Source organism: Cricetulus griseus, chromosome 5, assembly GCF_003668045.3.
Source record: "Cricetulus griseus strain 17A/GY chromosome 5, alternate assembly CriGri-PICRH-1.0, whole genome shotgun sequence".
Classification (NCBI taxonomy): Eukaryota; Metazoa; Chordata; class Mammalia; order Rodentia; family Cricetidae; genus Cricetulus; species Cricetulus griseus.
In genome coordinates this window covers 57987986-58007289 of record NC_048598.1, presented here as the reverse complement: position 1 = coordinate 58007289, position 19304 = coordinate 57987986, and the positions used below count along the sequence as shown (strand labels likewise).

General features: G+C 47.7%; 1 protein-coding gene and 1 non-coding gene across 2 annotated transcripts in view; both read right to left on the bottom strand.

Annotated features, from left to right (window-relative positions):
• Positions 1–1126: 1126 nt before the first annotated feature.
• Positions 1127–19304, bottom strand: part of Mapkapk2 (MAPK activated protein kinase 2) — a 42116-nt gene continuing 23938 nt past the window's right edge. The window contains exons 2-10 of the mRNA XM_027417706.2: positions 6207–6346; positions 5958–6022; positions 5608–5687; positions 5049–5175; positions 4450–4525; positions 3972–4096; positions 3429–3514; positions 3232–3312; positions 1127–2672 (exon numbers count right to left, since the gene is read on the bottom strand). Coding sequence (XP_027273507.1) covers positions 2529–2672; positions 3232–3312; positions 3429–3514; positions 3972–4096; positions 4450–4525; positions 5049–5175; positions 5608–5687; positions 5958–6022; positions 6207–6346 — 924 coding nt within the window. The 3' untranslated portion in view covers positions 1127–2528. The remainder of the gene's footprint in view (positions 2673–3231; positions 3313–3428; positions 3515–3971; positions 4097–4449; positions 4526–5048; positions 5176–5607; positions 5688–5957; positions 6023–6206; positions 6347–19304) is intronic.
• LOC113835987 lies at positions 18394–18497 on the bottom strand. The gene has a single exon (XR_003485892.1). It is a non-coding gene; the product is annotated as a U6 spliceosomal RNA (small nuclear RNA).

Below are 19304 nucleotides of genomic sequence, written 5' to 3'. Positions count from 1 at the left end.
CCACAGCATAAAGGACTGGACGGATGGGAACAAGGTTAAGGTTTTAGGAATGGGCTCTCCAGGCTAGCCCAATCTCAGCATACTGGTCTTCAGGGAAATCCTTCAGGCGCTGTCAGAGAGGTGACAATACAAGGACAAGAGAGATACAAACGGCTGGCTTTAAAGACAGAGAAAGGAGTCCCAAGCGAAGGAATGCAGAAGTCTCTGGGAAAGGCAAAATAGAATATGGTCCTACAGAGACCCTGTGAGCCGAGTAAAGCTCTACCAGGCTTCTCACCCATGTGGCCACCAAGTAATAACCATATTCTGTGCCACTGCATTTATTCCAGCTACAAGAGGCACTTTCTCAAGTCTGCAATGCATACAGCAGGCTTCCTTCTGACACCCTTGTTAGGTGCACACAAGGAGTTCTTTACAGCAAGAGTCTGCTGAATGATTCTAAACAGTGCTTGAGGGTGATGGGAGCGCTCTCAACTGAGGGGCAGAGACTTGGTCCCTTTGATGGCTAGGGTAGCAGGCGTACATCCTCCAAAGAGTGGGCTGGTGGAACACAGAGAACACTCCAGGCCCTGAGATCCTGAGGCCTGAGTTCTAGCTCAAACCAACAGCTGTGTGAGCAGTGGCAGTCTTCCCCCTCTGGTATGGGAAACTCACAAAGTACAGCCCAGCAACGCCATTGCCCCTACCTTTCTCCCTAACTGGGAACAGAGGCCATGGAGTCAGCAGACTAGCTTCTACTCTAGGCTCTGCCAAGGACACTCAGTTCACCACAGGGTTTCTGAGGATGCTGGGTCACTATGTAACTCAAGGCCTGGTCTGTACTGCTCCCTCCTGGAATTCTAAGGTATTACAACCTTGCTTCCTTGGTTTTAAGATCAGAACCCTTCATCTGTGGGACCCACTTCAGTGATTCCTGCCACCCACCTGCCCTGGCTCCAAAAGAAATCAGCTCTCATTGTCACAGGCCCTCAGCTAAGAGGGGTTATTCCCATGTTGACCCAGCCAGGAGGTCCTCTTCTCCCTCCAGAGCACAGAGCTCTGCCACCCACCACAAAAGGCCCTCTGTCCACAGACTGTAAGGGCAGTGGACAAGGGCCTGAGCCCCAGGAAGGAAGAGAATGAAAACTTTCAACTATTAAATTTGTTTAGTAAAGACAATTTTGCTCATACAAAACAACAGTTTACAACAGTCTGAGTGCTGAACACACCTTCAAAGACGAGGGAGGAGCTGCAGGCATCTGGACTCTGACCCCAGGCCCAGAGATGTCCAGGAGCCCCTCCTCCACCAACCCCTGAGGGAGCCACCCCTCCTCCAGCAAGAGGGGAATGGGGGACCATGGCACAAAGACTCTTCCCAACCTGTTCCTCCTCAATCCTGGGGAGTCCCCACCCAGGCTGAGTTGTTAGAGGGTAAGGTGGCTAGTGGGCAGAGACAGAGTCAAGACATCTTTGGTGAGAAGACTGTCTGGCCCACCAGGCCATATAGTGGAAATCCAGGAAGACCACACGTGGTCCTGCCCTTGCTAAAGAAGGGAGGTTGGCAGGTACCCCAGAGCTCGGGGGAGATGCATGAAATACAAACACCTTGAAGTATAACCTTCCCAGGCTCACCCATGGGAGCGGAGAGACAGCCCATTGAGAAATGGCTAAAAATTTCAGAGAACTCAACAAGAGTGGGTTAATAACGGCAAGATGGGCAAGCAGAGGCTACTCAGTGGTCAGTGCCTCGGGGCCCTAGGACCAGCACTACTTTTGGACAGGGCACCCTGCAAGGGCCCAGTCCTTCTGACGGCTGCCAGTGCCCACTCACCACTCACTGCCTCCCCTGCCCAGCTAACGCAGAGGCCATGACTACCTGGCTCTGGATCTAGACAAGCTACCTAGGCATTTAGGCAGGTTCAGTTCAAGCAGGAGTCCCTGCAGCCCTGCCTTCCCTAGACCCTCCAACGCCCAGTCACTGGTACAGACCTGGGCATACACACATGTACACACATACTCCTCTGTTGTGCACACTGGTGATGTCTGAGGGCTTCAGCATGAGGCTGAGTGACACCTACTGCCACTCCTTGCCCCTCTCCCTGGAGCTCCCAGATTCTAGAGCCAGTGGAGACCCCAGGTTACAGTAGGAGGCCAGGGGGACCAGATGGAACAACCCAGGGACATGCCCTGTAACAACTTCCACAACACCCTTGGGTAAACCCCAGCCTTTGAAGATGGGAATGGACTTGGGGAAAGGACGAGTAGGGAAGGGGACAATAAAAGAAGTTCCATAAAAATTCTACGTCAAATTACAGATAAAATGCAAAAGGAGCCCGGGCTCAAGAGCACCTCACCCCTCCTCACACATCCCCCAACCCTCCTCTCCAGGGAGGTCAGAGCCAAGGGCAGAATCAGCCAGAGGCATATCTGGGCTCCACATAGCCCAGGAGGACAGGAGGCAGCAGTGGGCAGCTTGTGTCTCTTTGTTTAAAAAATATATTCATGTAGAGTTATTGCTTGTCCTCCAGTGGGGTGGGAAACACAGCGGCTCAGTGGGCAAGGGCTGCGGCCTCCACGGCACGAGCTTTCTTCCGCCTCTTCAGAAGCAGAGGGTTGGATGCGTCTTCTATCTTCTTTATCTTGATCTGCTCATAGTCAACACGCATCGTGGCCAAGGCACTGGTCATCTCCTCCTGGGAACGGGGTCAGGATTGTGCATCAGGGAAAGAGAACAGAGTACAATTAGTGAGAGGGCAGGGAAAGGTGGTAGGCACATGCTAGCTGTGGGCCCACACTGCTGACAGCACCATCCCTCAGCACTGGGCCAACACAAACTGGCCACTGTGGAGCTATTCTCTCAGGAGCCCTCTGGCAAGTCCTCAGAAGGGGAAAGAGCCCTGGGTCAGCCATCAGGAGCTCTGGGAGTGATCCTGCAGAACCTGGAACAGGCCACTCTCTGTCTGGGGACTTCAGTGCCCTCGTCTGAAAACTGAGGAGATAGTATCGGATGCCCTTTCAGGTTCCATTAGAGCCCTAGGTAGAAGAAGGCTCATGGGAAACAGACGGCACAATCTGGGCAGGAGCACAGAACCTCTGCCACAAGCCAGTGCAGTGAAAGCAATGGTTCCCAGTCACCTTTTTGTTGCTGTTACACTGGGATAAAGAACACAGACCCAACTGTCCTGGGGGGGAGGGGGGCACTCATGCTGGGGACTTCCTCTAAATGGCCTCTTACCCAGTGGTATCCCTCACCTTGACATCCTCCCACCGTTCCTTGTCCTCCTTCAGGACACGGCTGGTGTGCAGTGGAGTCTGAGGGACCTTCGTAGATTGCTGAAAAGAGAGAAACGGGATCAAGTGACTGTGTGGAGCAGGAACTCCTGCCGAAGGCACCACACTGAGCAACAACAGTCCCTAGCACCCAGGTCTCCCCAGCCCATAAAGCTTACCATGATCCAGGGGTGGTTCATGAATTCTGTGATGGTCATCCTCTGGGTGGGCTCTGTTTTCAGCAGATTCCGGATAAGCATCTTCACTATGGGGCAAGGCAGAGGACACAGCTCAAGGGACGGGACAGCTCAGGGGACGGGACAGCTCAGGGGACGGGACAGCTCAGGGGACATAGATGGACAGCTCAGGGGACATAGATGGACAACTCGGGGAGAGAACGGCTCAGGATATGGGACAGCCCAGGAGTTATACCTTGCCCTGCACTTTCCTGCATTAACCAGGCTCAGAAGCAGACTATATGGAGGTAGCTACCCAAAGATCAGTGGTTGTAAGGACCATCATGCTAAACCACTGGATAAGCCCTACACAGACCCATGGCTCTGACCCCACCTCAGGCACTTCCCATAGGCAAGACACACCTATTAGGCATAGGAGCAGGTGCAAGCACCAGTTCCCAGCACCCGTGTGAGACAAGCACCTATACCTACATGAGCATATACTGGCACACACTCTTTCCCTTGTTTCAAAAAGCTGGTTCCTACCTTCTTCTGATACTTCTGACCATTCTGGGTTAGGAAATTCATACTGTCCCATTCGGATACGTGTCTTCATACCCGGAGAGATGGCAAGGCCATGATTGGAATAGAAGGGGGGATACCCACATAGCCTAAGGAAGAGAAGGGTAAAGTGGTGTTATTTAGGAACCCTGCATCAAGAATAGGGTGAGAAACAGTCTCTTCTTGAAATAGTCACAGAGAAATAGGAAACGGTTGATACACAGCAGGAACCCAGGATGTCAACTCAACAGTCTAGCCCGTTAGCTAGTTTCTACTACCACTTAGCAACCAGAACCCACTGAGCATCAAGCGAAGCAGGGATACAGGGGATTCGCAGGGAATCCCCCATCCAAAGGGGAAATGCTAATGTCTGTCTCTTCCTCTTGTCCTGCAGAGGTACAAGCTTCCCCAACTCCCTAACACACAGCAGCCTGGCACCCGGACCACACCCCAGACCACTTACAGAATATACATGATGACACCCAAGGACCACATGTCACAGGATTTGTCATACTTCTCTGGACCCAGCACTTCCGGAGCTGTAAAGCAAAGACCACTGTAGGCTATCCTGGCTCTTTGAACACTGAGACCTACCCTGTTTCCAAGTCCTTCCTCCCATCATAATGGAAGAACAGCTGGAGTGGGAGAGATAAATAGAAGGCCTTTTCCCAGAAGGAACTCTGCAGCTAGAATCTTAGAGAGAAAACACTCCCAAACTGCTGAAGACTTGCAAACACATGTTGTCCACTTCACAAACATGTTTTGGGAGCTTATTCTATGAATAAGCTGAGGTTTTAAAGTGAAATCTAAATCCCTATGGTTCTTCAGAAGAGTACAAAGACACCAAATTCTGCCCTAAGCCCAGCAGGCTATTTTTGTAACACTCGGTCACAGCTTAACTTTGGCAGTCCACTTGTGATGGAGTCTTGTCAGGGCCAGTACCGGATAGGAACATAAAGACCCGAACACTCCTAGGACCTACGGTCTCTGGAGACCAGCAAAACAGGGGGCTGGGACACAGCTTAGGTAATGACTCAGTCCTTGGGCCTCCCCTGAACTCACCTACGTAGTATGGTGTATAACACGGAGTGGTCAGAGAGTTGTGACTGGTGGTTTCCTTGGCAAAGCCAAAATCAGTGAGTTTCAGAATGGCATTGGGCCTTTTGGAAGTATATAAGAGGTTCTCAGGCTGTAGAAAGAGGGATGATTAAGTAATAACCCTGTGGAAATATTATGAGAAACCCAGGGGGAAGGCTGGTACCTTCCCTTCATCTGCTCAACCAACCATGTATCCATCCAGTCTCTCTGCAACTGCACACCGAAAGGACATCAGCTCCCTGCTACAGAGGGCCAGGAACCCAGAGACTAGTGTGTGGAACTGTGGGGAATATTGCTGGATTGGAGAGCTATGTGTGGGACAGTGAAGTGCTGATGAGGAGACCCACAGGGCTGAGTACAGCCAGAGAGGGCTTCACTCTGAAGTTTGTCGTCCCCTGCCCCAAAGTCCACAGGCCATAGACTGGTCTGCTGACCCATCCATCCCCAGAGAACCAGGCAGTCGGAGTACAAGGGAACTCCACTGTCCCATTCTCACAGCTCATGGGGCATAAACGGGTGGTACCTTGACATCCCGATGAGCAATGTTGATTGAGTGCAAATACTGGATGGCCTCACCAATGCTCTTCATGATTTCTGACGCTTCTGCAGAGAAGAGAGAGAAACACAAGACAGAGGTCTGAAAGCTTTGCACACCAACTGCCAATGTGGCCTCAGGCTCCACACCCACCAACTCAGCAGAGACAAAAAGAAGCTTGGAGCTGGCCCACAGCTGAGGGAGAGAGCCGCTCCTAGCAGTGAGCCTGGAAGACAGCACCCCCAACCTCTCCCGTGAGCAGATCCTGAAAAGGCCCTACAGTTGCCTACTGCTCTGTCCACCCAAGGCTACCCCCACAGCAGACCCTCCCTCTCTACCTCTTTCTGTGAATGCCTGGTCTCCTCGGTCCTGGATTCGACTAAAGAGCTCTCCACCATCGAGACTGAAAAAAAGGCACAGTGAAAGATACTAGCAAATCACCCCACCCCCACCACACTCCACTACCCCCAAAGGAAGTCAAGTGCTGATATTCCAAGCTTCAAGGTCCACAGTAGGCTGTCCCCAGAGGCTGAGGCACCTGGGTGTAGCATGAGGATAAGCTGGGCAGAACACAGCGGGCTGCTCACCACTCCATGACAATCAGCAGGCACTTCCTCCCAGCATACAGGTTCTCATAGACATCCACAATGTGCACAATGTGTGGGCACTGGGAGGCCCTCCAGTGCAGCTCCACCTCTCTGCGTGCCTTCGGACAGTCCTGGAGCATCTGCAAAGCCAACACCTCCTGAGTGACACAAGTCTACAGGGGAGCGCTTGTGCCCGCTTGTTGGAAGTGGTGCCCATCCATGTGCCAGCTTTTCCACCAATACTACAATTGCTCTCTCTCAAGGCCAAAGGCCACTTCCATGGCGTCTCCCCCAGTCTCTCCTTGAGGGGATCACTCTGCTGTAACTTTAACCACTCTACACAAAACTTCAACTTGACCCTCCAGAGCTCAAACAGCGACCCTCACTCCAACAGTCACCAAGGCCTTCCACGGCTAAGAGTGTGAAGTCTACGGGAGATGGGAAGCAGTCAAGTATTGCAGGGCAGTGTCCCGTGGAGACAGACTGAAAAGAACCACTACAAGGAAAGGTAGACAAGAAAGGGAAAGATTCTAGAATCAGCAGGAAGAGAAACCAAGATCACACAAACCTAAGGCAGATCCGGACAGACGGCCTCTGGAGTCAGCCAGGTGCTGCTGGGAACCCTGGTGTTTTATCACATCTGCAGCCTTGAGCAAGCTGTGCAACTTAGTGAGCCTCTTCTTCCCCAGACCAGGTGTCCAGGAGCATTAAGTGAAGATGGACCCTCACCAGTCTTAAAAGCTGGATTCCGATCAATAACCAGCTCACTGGTTTCATTTCTTTTGCTACTGACTAGCTCGGGAACAAGCCTAAGACCCAAATGGCACAGAACTCTCAAGGCAGCCATAGAAAAAAGCACAGGGCCTAGATTATCTCTCCTGCACCCGAGAGCTAGGACCATGCTGCCACCATGGTATACCATTAAGGGCCTAAGACCACTGAGTAGTGTGCTGGGGGAAGCAAGTGAAACACAGAGCAGTTTCCCAAAATCCTTGTGACATCACCAAGTATCCCATATCCTGGGAGCCTAGATAAGACAGCAAGACTTCAAGGGTGATCTTGGCTCCATAAGGAATCCAAGACAAGTCTGGGCTATGTGAGGCCCTATCTCCAAAACAAAACAAAATCAAAAAAAAAAAAAAAAAAAAAAAAAGAATAATTTCCTGACTGTTTAAACCATCTTAGCAGAACTCTACTGTTTGGAGCCAAAGGCTTCCTAACACACCTCTGCTTTGTAAAATGGAACAACAGCTTGTTCGCAGATATGCTATGAAGGCTGACTTGTGCTCAGTGTTAGTAGCCATCATTGTTACTAGAGTGCCTGTTAAGTGTAGGGCACAGCTGCTAAAATCCATAAGACAGATCCACACAGATTTACCAATACATCACACACTCCAACAGCTCTGGACACTGTGCAGGCCAAATTGTCAGGCAAACAGTCAGGCCAGAGAGGACAGGCAAATGGACAGGAAGGCAGTGGAGGCATCCAGACATGTGATAAGGTGAGGACTGGGCACTGACTACAATGAAGTCATCTGGCTGAGCAGATAAGCAGGGAGGGCTGAGAGGAGAGCTGAAGTCCATGAAGCTAGCGCCTGGTAAATCGAATCAGACAGCTAAGGTGCAGCCAAAGGCAAACACAGGAATCTCCAACAAGAAAACTTAAATGCTTTTATGCTGTGGTCCATGCTGTGCTGAACTGTTTCTAACTGACAGGATACAGATAAGTAGCCTGCCCAAGGAAAAGCCCACAAAGAACCAACTAGATCCCTATCTCCCAAGTGTGCTGGCATGGGTAGCCACGATGCAAGTTCCCCATTGTGTCATACTGCCACCTTGTGGCCAAATGAGGGCATGGCACAAGCTCTGTATAGGGTATATTGGGGGGTGGGGGGCAGTATATCCACAGAAATAAACACTGGCCAATTGCATGTGCTTGTAACTCAATTCAACAAATACTGACTGAATGACTACAGGCCACACAAGGTACTGAATGTGAAAACCAAAGCCGACTAACAACAGTCTGAATGTTCAGGGTAGTGGAGAAGGGAGGAGAGATACAAGAGGAGGGCGCTGGAAATACTTATAATTCAGTTCCCTCTTCCGTTCTCCATCACACTGTAGAGTGAAAGTAAAAAGAAACCCCATGGGGGACTCACACCCTCACGTTCTGCCTCCACATCTTGGGGCAGGAGATACCAGAGATGAACAGCCAGGTAACAGAGCAGGCTCCTGGCCACACTCCTATATTTTCCAGAGTCACACGAACCACTAGATCCATTTGTGCCAGCTCTCTGCACAGACCACAACGCCCAAGTAGACAAAACCCTGAGAGTGCAGAGAGTGCAGCAGAGTGCTTCGGAACGGCAATCCTCAGACTGGACACTTGGTTTGGGATCCAGGAACACAAATGTCTGAGGATCACACATGACTGGTCTATCACACGGCCCTGAGGAAATGAGGGGGACTGCAGGCAGGCCTCTCTCCTCCCTCACAGCAGCCAGGAAGTCAACTGAAACAGGATTAGGAGAATTCTCAATTCTTAGAGAAACTTAAACTTTCCCAGGAAGACAAGTAACAAAATTAAATTAGGTTTTATCTCTAGAAAACTGGTTAGGTTGGGGAGATGAGGCTTTTCATAACTATGAAAAGTGTTAATTTTTAGAATATGTACTGAGTTTTTAGTGGAGTTTCATTTTTGTTTTGTTTCATTGGAGATAGGGTCTCCCTATGTATCCCAGTCACATGTTTATCAGACCTTCACTGAATATGAAAATTAACTGAAGCTATGAAAGGCCTTCACATCTGTCAGGCAGGCTGCTGATGTCACAGGGCCATTAGGTGCAAAAGACACTTACAAGTGCAGAACACATAAAACTTGCAGAGAGAATCCAAAACAGCAAATCTGAAGCACATGGCTAAGTAAAGAAAGGCAGGAAAGGCATCTTGAGCCCCATACCCAGGCAGACAGGGGACAAGAAGCTGCCAGAGAGCCCTGGCAAGAGCAAGCTGGAGCAGCAGGTGCAACAGAAGCCAGGAGAGTCACTGGAAACAAAGGGCCCAGAACCTTAACTCTGGGGACCAGAAAATGGAGTGCCTGGGAGGAATTCTGAAATCCATAATACCCATGCTAAGCCCGGAGCCAATTCTGTACCTAGGCCCATGGTGTGTCTGAAATTCTCTTGCAAGAAAGGTCAAAAGATGTGTGTTCTAAACTAAGGTGCCACAGCGGAGGCCGCCTTCAAAGTGTGGCAGAGGTGAGGACCGGGTCAGGGGGTCCACAACCCAGGAAGGAAGTTCTAAGACAGTGCCAATTAGGGAGGTGTAGGAACTGCCCTGGGTATTGAAAATGGGCCCTCGAAGCTAGCTGTACACCTCTGACTCCCTTTCCTTCCCTCTAGATCTTCTACCATGGGCTCTCCTGAAAAGATATCCTAACTCAAACCAAATGCCAAATGGGAAAGAAACAGAGAAGAGCCTGGGCCTGCAGCACTCCTTACCAACAGCAGACAAGGACAATTGGAGGGACAGATAAGCTGCCCGCACAAACTGCACACCTCACACGCTCTGTGAACTCCAGGGAGACGAGGGCTCCTAACCCCTCTGTGCCCCCCATTTTATTATCTGCTACACATCGATGACAGGCCTATGGGGTTGCCATACTAAACAAGTCTAACACGAGAACAGCATGCACACTGCCAAGAGCAGTTCTTGGCGCACAATGAGCACCACATCAATGCTATGCCATTATTATTCTGCCCCCATATATTAATGTATTAGTTCCCCTGAAAGGGGCAGCTGGGATCCCAATCACACCCAGTTAACTTGGGGTTATTCATAGTTCTAGACATCAGAGCGTGGGGGCTCAGGATACAGGGCAGCCTTGAGTTTCCCCTCCACATACCACTTAAGGGACAGCTGGGGCAGGGACGTGCCGATTCCAACTTGGTGCCAAGAGTGATGCAAAAGTCCATTTTAGGCACAGTGTGCTGTCGTATAGTGTGTCGCTAAACAAGACCTCTGCATTCCCAGGAGGCACTGGGTCAGAGGGAAGCCCTGTGTACAGCAACACCTCACCACTCCCTGAGGCCAGGCCATCGACTCTATTCTGGATCACAGATGTTCCTTTTGTACCACCTTTTGTGACCATTGTCTCAGATGTGTCACAGGGTAAAAGGAAAGAAGGACCTGCCACTGTGGGACTCCTCGGCTTGTGTGAGCACTGAAGGGAGCAGCAGGCACAGCTGGGGGAGTGGGGAGGGTGTCTCCAAGTAAAGCTTCTCCAAGTACTTCCAATGTGTCATCTCCCGTCTCATGCCCGCTCTGGGACGGAACATCCTATTTTATAAATGCGGTCATCCACTACAGAGAAACCCCTCCATAGGACCTTTCAGCCAGCTGAAGTGGGACTGGAATGTGAAGCCCCTTGTAGGAGACCTCCACCCAGGCAACTAGATGCCCACATCTGCAGGCTAGGTTACCTCCTAAGCTCTCAGTCTAGTCTAGCAGCTTGTGCTCAGGGCTCACGTCCCCCACCCACCCCACCCCACCCCAGGAAGGAGCAAAGTAGACTGAGCCTGCTCAGCCACTCTCTGACGCACTCCAGCTCTATTTATTCCTATCTTAGTACCACATGCAGCCCTGCCAGGGAAAAGTGGATGTCATGTCTCCTCAAAAATGTCCAGGCCTCTCCTTCCAACATGAAGCCTGGGGATTGTAGCCTCCACACACAAGATGCTAACTGGGCTCTAATTAGACAACTGTAGAAAAAAGGCATGAAGAAGTCACAGAGCGTTGCGACCAGGACATACTGTCCTTACATCATTTGTTATCTCAGCCAGGTCCTTCAAGAGTCCACAAACAGTTCAAGGCCAGAGAGGGACACACACAGAATAACCTCACTGTGCGAAATCTAGAGTGCCCAGTGTGTACCCACACTGACTCAGGGATGAGAGTACAACGGAAAGCAATAACAAATATAGCACGAGACCCCCAAGCCACAGGACTTAATTATGGGAGACACATAAGCTTCAGGCTCTGTCCCCCCAGTTTATTATACACTGTAACTTGTTCTACAAATGAAATAGGTAAGATGCTGCCACAGAAGCAGCCACAGTGGTAAGAGAGTCTCAGCTCCCAAAACCACTGACAGCTGCCAACAGGCCTGAAAGGAACACCACACTTCTGTGTTCATCTGTCCCTGTTCCTAAGCACGAGAGGTGACAGCAGACACATGTCCATCTAATTACTGATAAAGAGATAGATAAGGAGATGTCTGCCTGCTAGAGCCTCTGCAAAGTTCAATGAGGACGGCAGACGGAAACGGAGCTAAACATAAACCAACAACAGATCCCTAAACTCTCAGAAGGCAGACAAATGAGGTACCTGCAAGAACTGTGCCTAGCCCTTTGTGCCAGTGCAAGTATTCCCATACTTGTGGTCAGGAAATAAAAATCAATTCTCTACTTGTTACTGAATGTTATAACTATGCTGAAGGAAAGTCTCTACCTAAAGTTAAACTGACATGAGGAATCCTAGTACCAAAAGTCATAAACACCGTTGTCACGCTGCCCAGAAGTGGCCTCTACTGAGGTGACTCCCTGGATCCTTAATGCTCCAGAACCACCAGAAAGGCAGTTGCAAAGGACTGACGCTCAACAAAAGGTCACACTGAAAACTTTCTAAACAGTTGCAACAATGCCTGACAGATAAATGCTAACTAACCACCGACCCAATGTAAAAATGGCTAAAGAATAAGAGAGGCAGTCCTAACTTTAAATGGAGCTGCATTCACATTTCATAAGTAACTTTCAAAGCATAGTCTCTTAAGACAGGATGAAAACACACCAACAGGTTAATTTAGGTTTACTGCAGATGGAAAGGATTGCGGGCAACATTTTTCTTCTGTTGTGTAGTTCTTAAATTTCTTTTTTTAAAAAAAGACAGAAATTGTAATTCAAATAAAAAAAATGAAAGAAAGAAAGAAAGAAAGAAAGAAAGAAAGAAAGGATACTAAACAGAATGTCTAACTCCCCTCATGTTTTTGTTGTTTTGTTTCTTAAGCCAAAGGAAAGAGAGGCTGGTGAGTCCGCTCCATGGATAGAAGCACATACTCCCAAGCCTGGTGACCTGAGTTCAAGCCCTGACCCACAAGGTGGAAGGAGAGGACAGTCCCCACAAGTTGTAAATAAGAGGGCTGTGTGTGTGTGTGTGTGTGTGTGTGTGTGTGTGTGTGTGTGTGTGTGTGAGAGAGAGAGAGAGAGAGAGAGAGAGAGAGAGAGAGAGAGAGAGAGAGCACAGACAGAAGAACATATGACCTCATGGATGCCTAAGGTTTTCTTGGTGTTTTTTGTTTGTTTTGTTAAGTTAACGGTGCTGGGCAGGAGAGATGGTTCAGTGGTTAAGACCACTAGCCTTAAGGCCAGAGGACTTGGATTCCGTTCCCAGCACCCATATGGCATTCACAGCCATTTGTAACTCCAATCGTGGGGATTCGGCATCTTCTTCTGGCCTCTACAGGCGCTGCACATACATGGTGCACAAACACAGATTCAAGCAAAACACTGGTTTACATAAAATAAAATAAAATCCCAAAAACAGGAGAGTTAACGGTGCTGATCACCAGGAGGTAGATCCTATAGAAAAGCACATATTCTATACACACACACCTTTTCTACTATTTATGTCTGTCTGGTTCTTTAACATCTGCATGAATTTCTTTTAAAAAACGATTCAGAGGAACAGCATGCTTTAGGTCTTGCATTTGATCTAGGCAGAGTTATGTGCACTCCACAGGCCAGCTACCCTTCACTCCAGGGTGAAAGGGGCAGAGTTGAGGGCTAGCACAGCAACAGGAGGATGCCCATGTACACCCAAGAGGAGGAAGGCAATACAACTTCCTGGAAAACTGGCCAAAAGCTTACAGAAGGCAAACCAGGTCCAAGCCACACCACTCCTCACAAGTTCTGACCGGTGTGGAAGTGAACCCTGTAGGTCGTGGGGACAGCACTTCTCAGGAGTCTTGAGCAACATGGTGGTTTGACTGGCCCTCAGAGGGCTCAGAGAACTTGAACACTTGGTCCCGTTAGTGACGTTTTTAAAAAATAAGATTGGAGAGTTTGGAACCTTTAGGCTATTCAGTCTTGCTGGAGGAAGTGCATCACTGGAGGTGGGCTGTGGGGGTTTACAGACTCCCCTACTTCCTTCTCTTGTGCCACAGAAATGTCATCAGCCAGCCTACTACTCCTGAACACACATGTCTTCCTCGCCATTATGGACTCTAGCCCTCTGGAAGCATAAGCCAAATTAACTTTTAAAATATATATATTTATTATGTATACAGTGTTCTGCCTGCATGTATCCCTGCAGGCCAGAAGAGGGCGCCAGATCTCATTACAGATGGTTGTGAGCCACCATGTGGTTGCTGGAAATTAAACTCAAGACCTCTGAAGAGCAACCAGTGCTCTTAACCTCTGAGCCATCTCTCCAGCCCCCAAAATTAAACTCTTAAGTTGCTTTTGAACCTGGTGTTTTATCACAGCAACAGAAAAGTGACTAATGTGGGTAAGAGGATGAAAGACTAGGAACATTTCTTTCTGTTCTAATGGATGAACTATAACTTAGAAACAAAAAGAGAATTTTCATTTATATTGAAACTATCTTGTTCCAGTCAGACTTCATCAAAGACAATATTGCAACATTTAAACCTAAGAGCCCTACAGGATACAGTCTATTGCTGACTGTGCTGTACAAAGATATCAATTAAAGCAACTTGCCCAAAGGCCAACCGGCTAGTAAATGATCTAAGATTCACACTCCAACTCCCAAATTTTGGGTGTGTTTTGGTTTGTTTGGTATATGGTTTAATAGTTTTTTTTTCATAAATGAGTTTTTAAGGAGAGTGAGCAGCAAATATATGCTACTAAACTATCTCATCCATCCTAGATGTCTCACTGTGCTGGCTAATTTTACACCAACTTGACACAGCCTACAGTCATCTGAGAGATGGGAACCAAAATTGAGAAAATGCCTCCATAAGACTGGGCTACAGGCAGGCCAAGCCTGAAGGGTATTTTCTTAATCAGTGATTGGCAGGGGACAGCCCAGCCCACTGTGGGTGGTGCCATCCCTGGGCTAGTGGTCCTGGGTTCTATAAAAAAGCCTGAGTGAGCCACGAGGAGCAAGCCAGTAAGCAGCACCCCTCCATGGCCTCTGTATCAGCTCCTACCTCCAGGTTCCTGCCCTGCTTGAGTTCCTGTTCTGACTTCCTTCAATGATGATCAGTGATGTGGAAGCATAAGCCAAATAAACCCTTTCTTCAACTTGCTTTTCATCATGGTGTTTCATCACAGCAATAAAAAAAAAAAAAACAAAAAACAAAAAACAAAGAAACCGGGCAGTGGTGGCACACACCTTGGGAAGCAGAGGCAGGCAGATCTTTGTGAGTTTGAGGCAGTCTAGTCTACAAAGTGACTTGCTACACAGAGAAACCCTGTCTCAAAAAACCTAAACAAAACAAAACTCTAAGACACTCATACCTGCTGTGTTCCCAGGTCTTTGCAGTTAGTTCTTCATCTCTCTCTCTCTCTCTCTCTCTCTCTCTCTCTCTCTCTCTCTCTCTCTCTCTCACACACACACACACAACACACACACACACACACACACACACACACACGCAGATACTCTTTCCTGAGGCCCAGTGTAAAGTTTGACATACAGAGTCTCAATGAGCACTAACTAATTAAATGGACAGACTGTATCAGCCACAAGCTATGGCTTCCCACAAATCGGGAAATCAAGGCAAAGCCAGGTGAGAAGGTATAGATGAAAGTTTCTGTCCCAGCTGGTTTAGTCCCAAATAAACTCAAAGAGACTTATATTAATTATAAACCTACTTGGCCTATTGCTCAGGCTTCTTATTGGCTACCTCTCTCTTAATTAGTAATCCATTTCTATTAATCTGTGTATCTCCATGTGGTCTTGGCTTACTGGTGATGCCTGGACCTCTTGCTTCCTCAGCAGCTACAGGAGTCTCCTTGACTCTACCTACTACCTTTCTCTATCCCTGTTGGATTTCCCACCTGACTAAATTCTGCCTGTCCATTGGCCAAAACAGCTTTATTCATCAACCAATAAGAGAAACATATATTCACAACATACAGAAGGGCATCCCCCATCAAGGAGACACACCGAACTCTTTTAAGTTTGTCCTAGGCTTAGTTCAAATGACAGGAACAAAAAAAACGACATAGTCATTGTAGTATTAATAGGTGAAACTTGTAAGAATCAGCAGAGATCTTTTTCATTGTGGAGGAAGGAGGCCAAGAGCTCAGTCAATTTGCCCTGCCGCAGCAAGTGCCAAGTTTTAATTCAAATGGTAAAATGCAATGCAATGTCATCTTCTGGACTCCATTTTAGCTGACTAAGGCTCCTAAACAGGTCTGATGGGAAGGATCAGGGAGGGAAGGAAGGATGAAGATAAAGTAGCTCCTACAAATTGAGAGCCAACATGCATGGTTGTGTAAGCATGCAAATGCACACACTGGGTTAAGAAAGAGCCAGAAGACAGAAGCAGTCTGCCTTACACACAAGAGAATGGTTGAGAAGGAGGAGATGTGAGCCACTCTTTCCCACTTCATTAATAAAAATGGTCCAGAGAGGGGACAGTGATCCAGTCCCCTAACACAAGAACACGCATGACAGAGATGTTACCTTTTGTAGTGCTCAGAACAAGGCACTTGGTAATGTCTTGTCTTATCTTACTCAGACACCATCCCTCACCTAGCTGAAGACATAAACAAAGGTGCTGTCACCCTGAACTGACTGACCAGAGAGGATACGATGATGCTTAAACACAGATACCCCTTAGCGAAAGCAAGAACAAGACCACCACACTGAGAGAACTTAAACACACAGATGTCCCTACGCAAAAGCAAGAACAAGACCACCCATCACACTGGGAGAAAGGAACCTTGCTCAAATTCAAAGAGGGGAGAAAGAAGAGGGTAAGGAGATGTGCCGTTTAGATGAGACCAACATCTGGATGTTGAGAGAAAACAGCAATGGTAAGATCTCAAAGGGACTCTGCCTGAAAAGGTACAAGTCTCGAGCAAGTGAATTCTAACACAATAACCCAGGAAAGAGGCGGCAGGAGGCCCTGCCACTGAGGGTCAAGAACACAACACAGTGAGGTGCTAGAGGATGTGACCCAAGACACAAAAACTGCCAGCAAGTCAGGGGAGGGAGGAAAGAGGTGTAGGCTCACAGAATGAGAGCAGCGAACCTGAAAATGCATGAACTATTAGCTGCAGTCAAAGCTTAAAAAAAAGGAATCAGGGAGGAAGTGACCCCCTGTAGGCAACAGAGGCAGAAAATGGGGAACTGCCTGTCTGTACCCTTGAAAAATCATTCCAGTGCCCTCCATTCCTGGGAAACTTCTCCAGCCACTTTGAGAGAGTCAGCCCCTCTTTCTTCCTCATCCCCACAAACTTTTAAGTCAGCACTTAACAGTTGTTACGATGTGAATATAAGATGCCCCCACCCCTGCCCAATTAATGTTGTTAGTGCTGTTTTGGGAGGTTCTAGATAGTTCAAGAGGTTGAGACCTGGTTGGAGAAGGGTCACCAGAGATAGTAGTCCTTACATGTATCCTATCACCAGCTCCTCCTGTCTTGCTATTATTCCCTGTCTGCCACAGGTGCACAGCTCTCCTCTGCCACATTCTTCCAAGCACACCGGAAACAGAAAAACAAATGCATATATGTTCACCTACACTTTTGCAAACAGGCAGAAGCCAGAAAGAGATGACAATTATTCTATGACCTGCTAAAGTGTTCAAAACATTAAAATTTCCTTCAAATTATAAATGAATACATAAATTTTAAAACAAAATTTGAATCTCTTCAGTTAAAACATTAGAGATATTAAGAACATGTTTCACATTCTTGCAATCAAAACCATGATAGTAGTCTCCGAGTTATGTGCTCACACTGTAGAATGAACACGTTTTCTAGTCTCCATGCTCTGTGCACACACTGTGGAGTGAACATGTTTTCTAGTCCCCATGTTCTGTGCACATGCTGTGGAATGAACATGTTTTCTAAGTTAATAAGCTGCCTCTTCCTTTCTAGGTTGAGAGTAGTTTTTACTCTACCCTCTGCAGTGTGGCACCATGAAGCATCCAAGAGTGAAGGTTTCCCAGTGCAAAGACCTCCTTATCTCTTTCAACCAAACTCCTTCCCACAGTAATGTCCAGAGACTATGTTGTGAGTCCCTGTCTGCACACGCAGAGCCCTGGGCAGCAACATCTATATGCTCACTTTTAGGTATCAGTCCTATAATTCTACTTACATTTGGCTCAAATTTCCTTTCCAGAATTACTAATTTTCATTTCTTGGCAGAAATTCCATCTTTGTTACTGTCTATCAACTATCTGTTTTTACAAAATAGATTATGAGTTTCTCAGTAGGAGACAATGAAGAAACACAATTGCAAACTTCCCAGATAGCCAGATGACCAATAACAAAATGACTCTTTTAAAAGAAAGATGGTTTGTCACTACCTACAACAAGCATCTGCCATATACATAGTGACCTGTGGGCTGAAGCACTCACAGTGAAGTTTATGTTCTACACCATGACTCAATGGCAATACACCACACAGCTAAACTCTGAGCTGTGCTGCCAGTGTGTATTATTTACAGGTTATTTACTCTGTAGTAAATTCATGAGCAATGGAAAATGAAGACTACAAAAACATATTACTTGGACATATGCACACTAAAGACCCATTATGATTTGCTTTAAGATAAGGTGCATGTTAGACCTGGTTTTCAAACTAGGTTGATTCCCCCTACCCCACCACACACACACACACACACACACACACACAGAGAGAGAGAGAGAGAGAGAGACAGAGAGAGAGAGAGACAGAGACAGAGACAGAGACAGAGAGAGACAGAGACAGAGACAGAGAGAGAGAGAGAGAGAGAGAGAGAGAGAGAGAGAGAGAGAGAGAGATCACTCTACTCTGCAGCCTGATAGGCAGGAGCAAATGATTCCAATTCTGGCTCAACATGACGATCTCCAAGAGGAATAGTGCCCCACATTCCACACACACACACACACACACACACACACACACACACACACACACACACTCTAGAAAGAGGAGGAGGAAGAACAAGACAGAAAACATGGAATATTTCACAAATGTGCAGGTCACGTGCAGGTGTCCCACTACTCTTCTCTGTATAGTTCCAATTTCAGTGAATGTGCTGCCACCAAACCAGACTGATGTTTGCCCCCAAGGTACACTTGGCAGTATCTAGCAAAAAGTTTGATCATCAATGCTTTGGGGAACACACTGCAATTGCATCTATTGCAGAGATTCCTACAAAGCACAGGTCAGAATCACCCTCTTTCATTCCCCACCTTCACCTCCACTCTCCCCAGCCCCCACCACAAAGATTCATCTAGTCAATAATATCAAGAAAGGCTGCTTTAAACCAAAGAGTCCAGATTAAGCTAATCTTAACAGTAGCTTTTTCATCAAATGAAAGCAAGGATTAAATGACACAATGGCAAGCAGAACTATGCAGCTCAAGTTATTAGTATCAAGGGTTGACATGACGTCATGTGAGTATCTTAATAGCTCTTAGATCCGAAGCACTTTGAGGAGCATTAACTCATCTGATGTTACAGCTCCACCCACTTTCTGTACTGCACACACACAAGAATCACATCCGGACTACCACTGCTCAGTTCTAGGCTACAAGGTAAAAACAGTATTTGTTCCTTCTCAAAGAGGATAACCAGGCTATAGCAGATCTGAGAACCACAACACAAGAGAAACAGCCCAATAAACCAGAGCAACAGGCCTGAACAAGAGAACTAACCCTGGAGAGGCAGTCAAGTGGTAAAACAGTAACAGTCCTAAAATTCCATGGGAGTGCCACCTAAGGGGACTAAATTCTACTTTCCTCACTGGCAGCAAACAAGTCAACAATGGTAAAGTCTTGTAAGATAGTCACTTTCCTCTCCCTGAAAGATTTGGGTGGAGAACCACCCAAGGAGAACCCACCGTCCCTGTGAAAGTAGT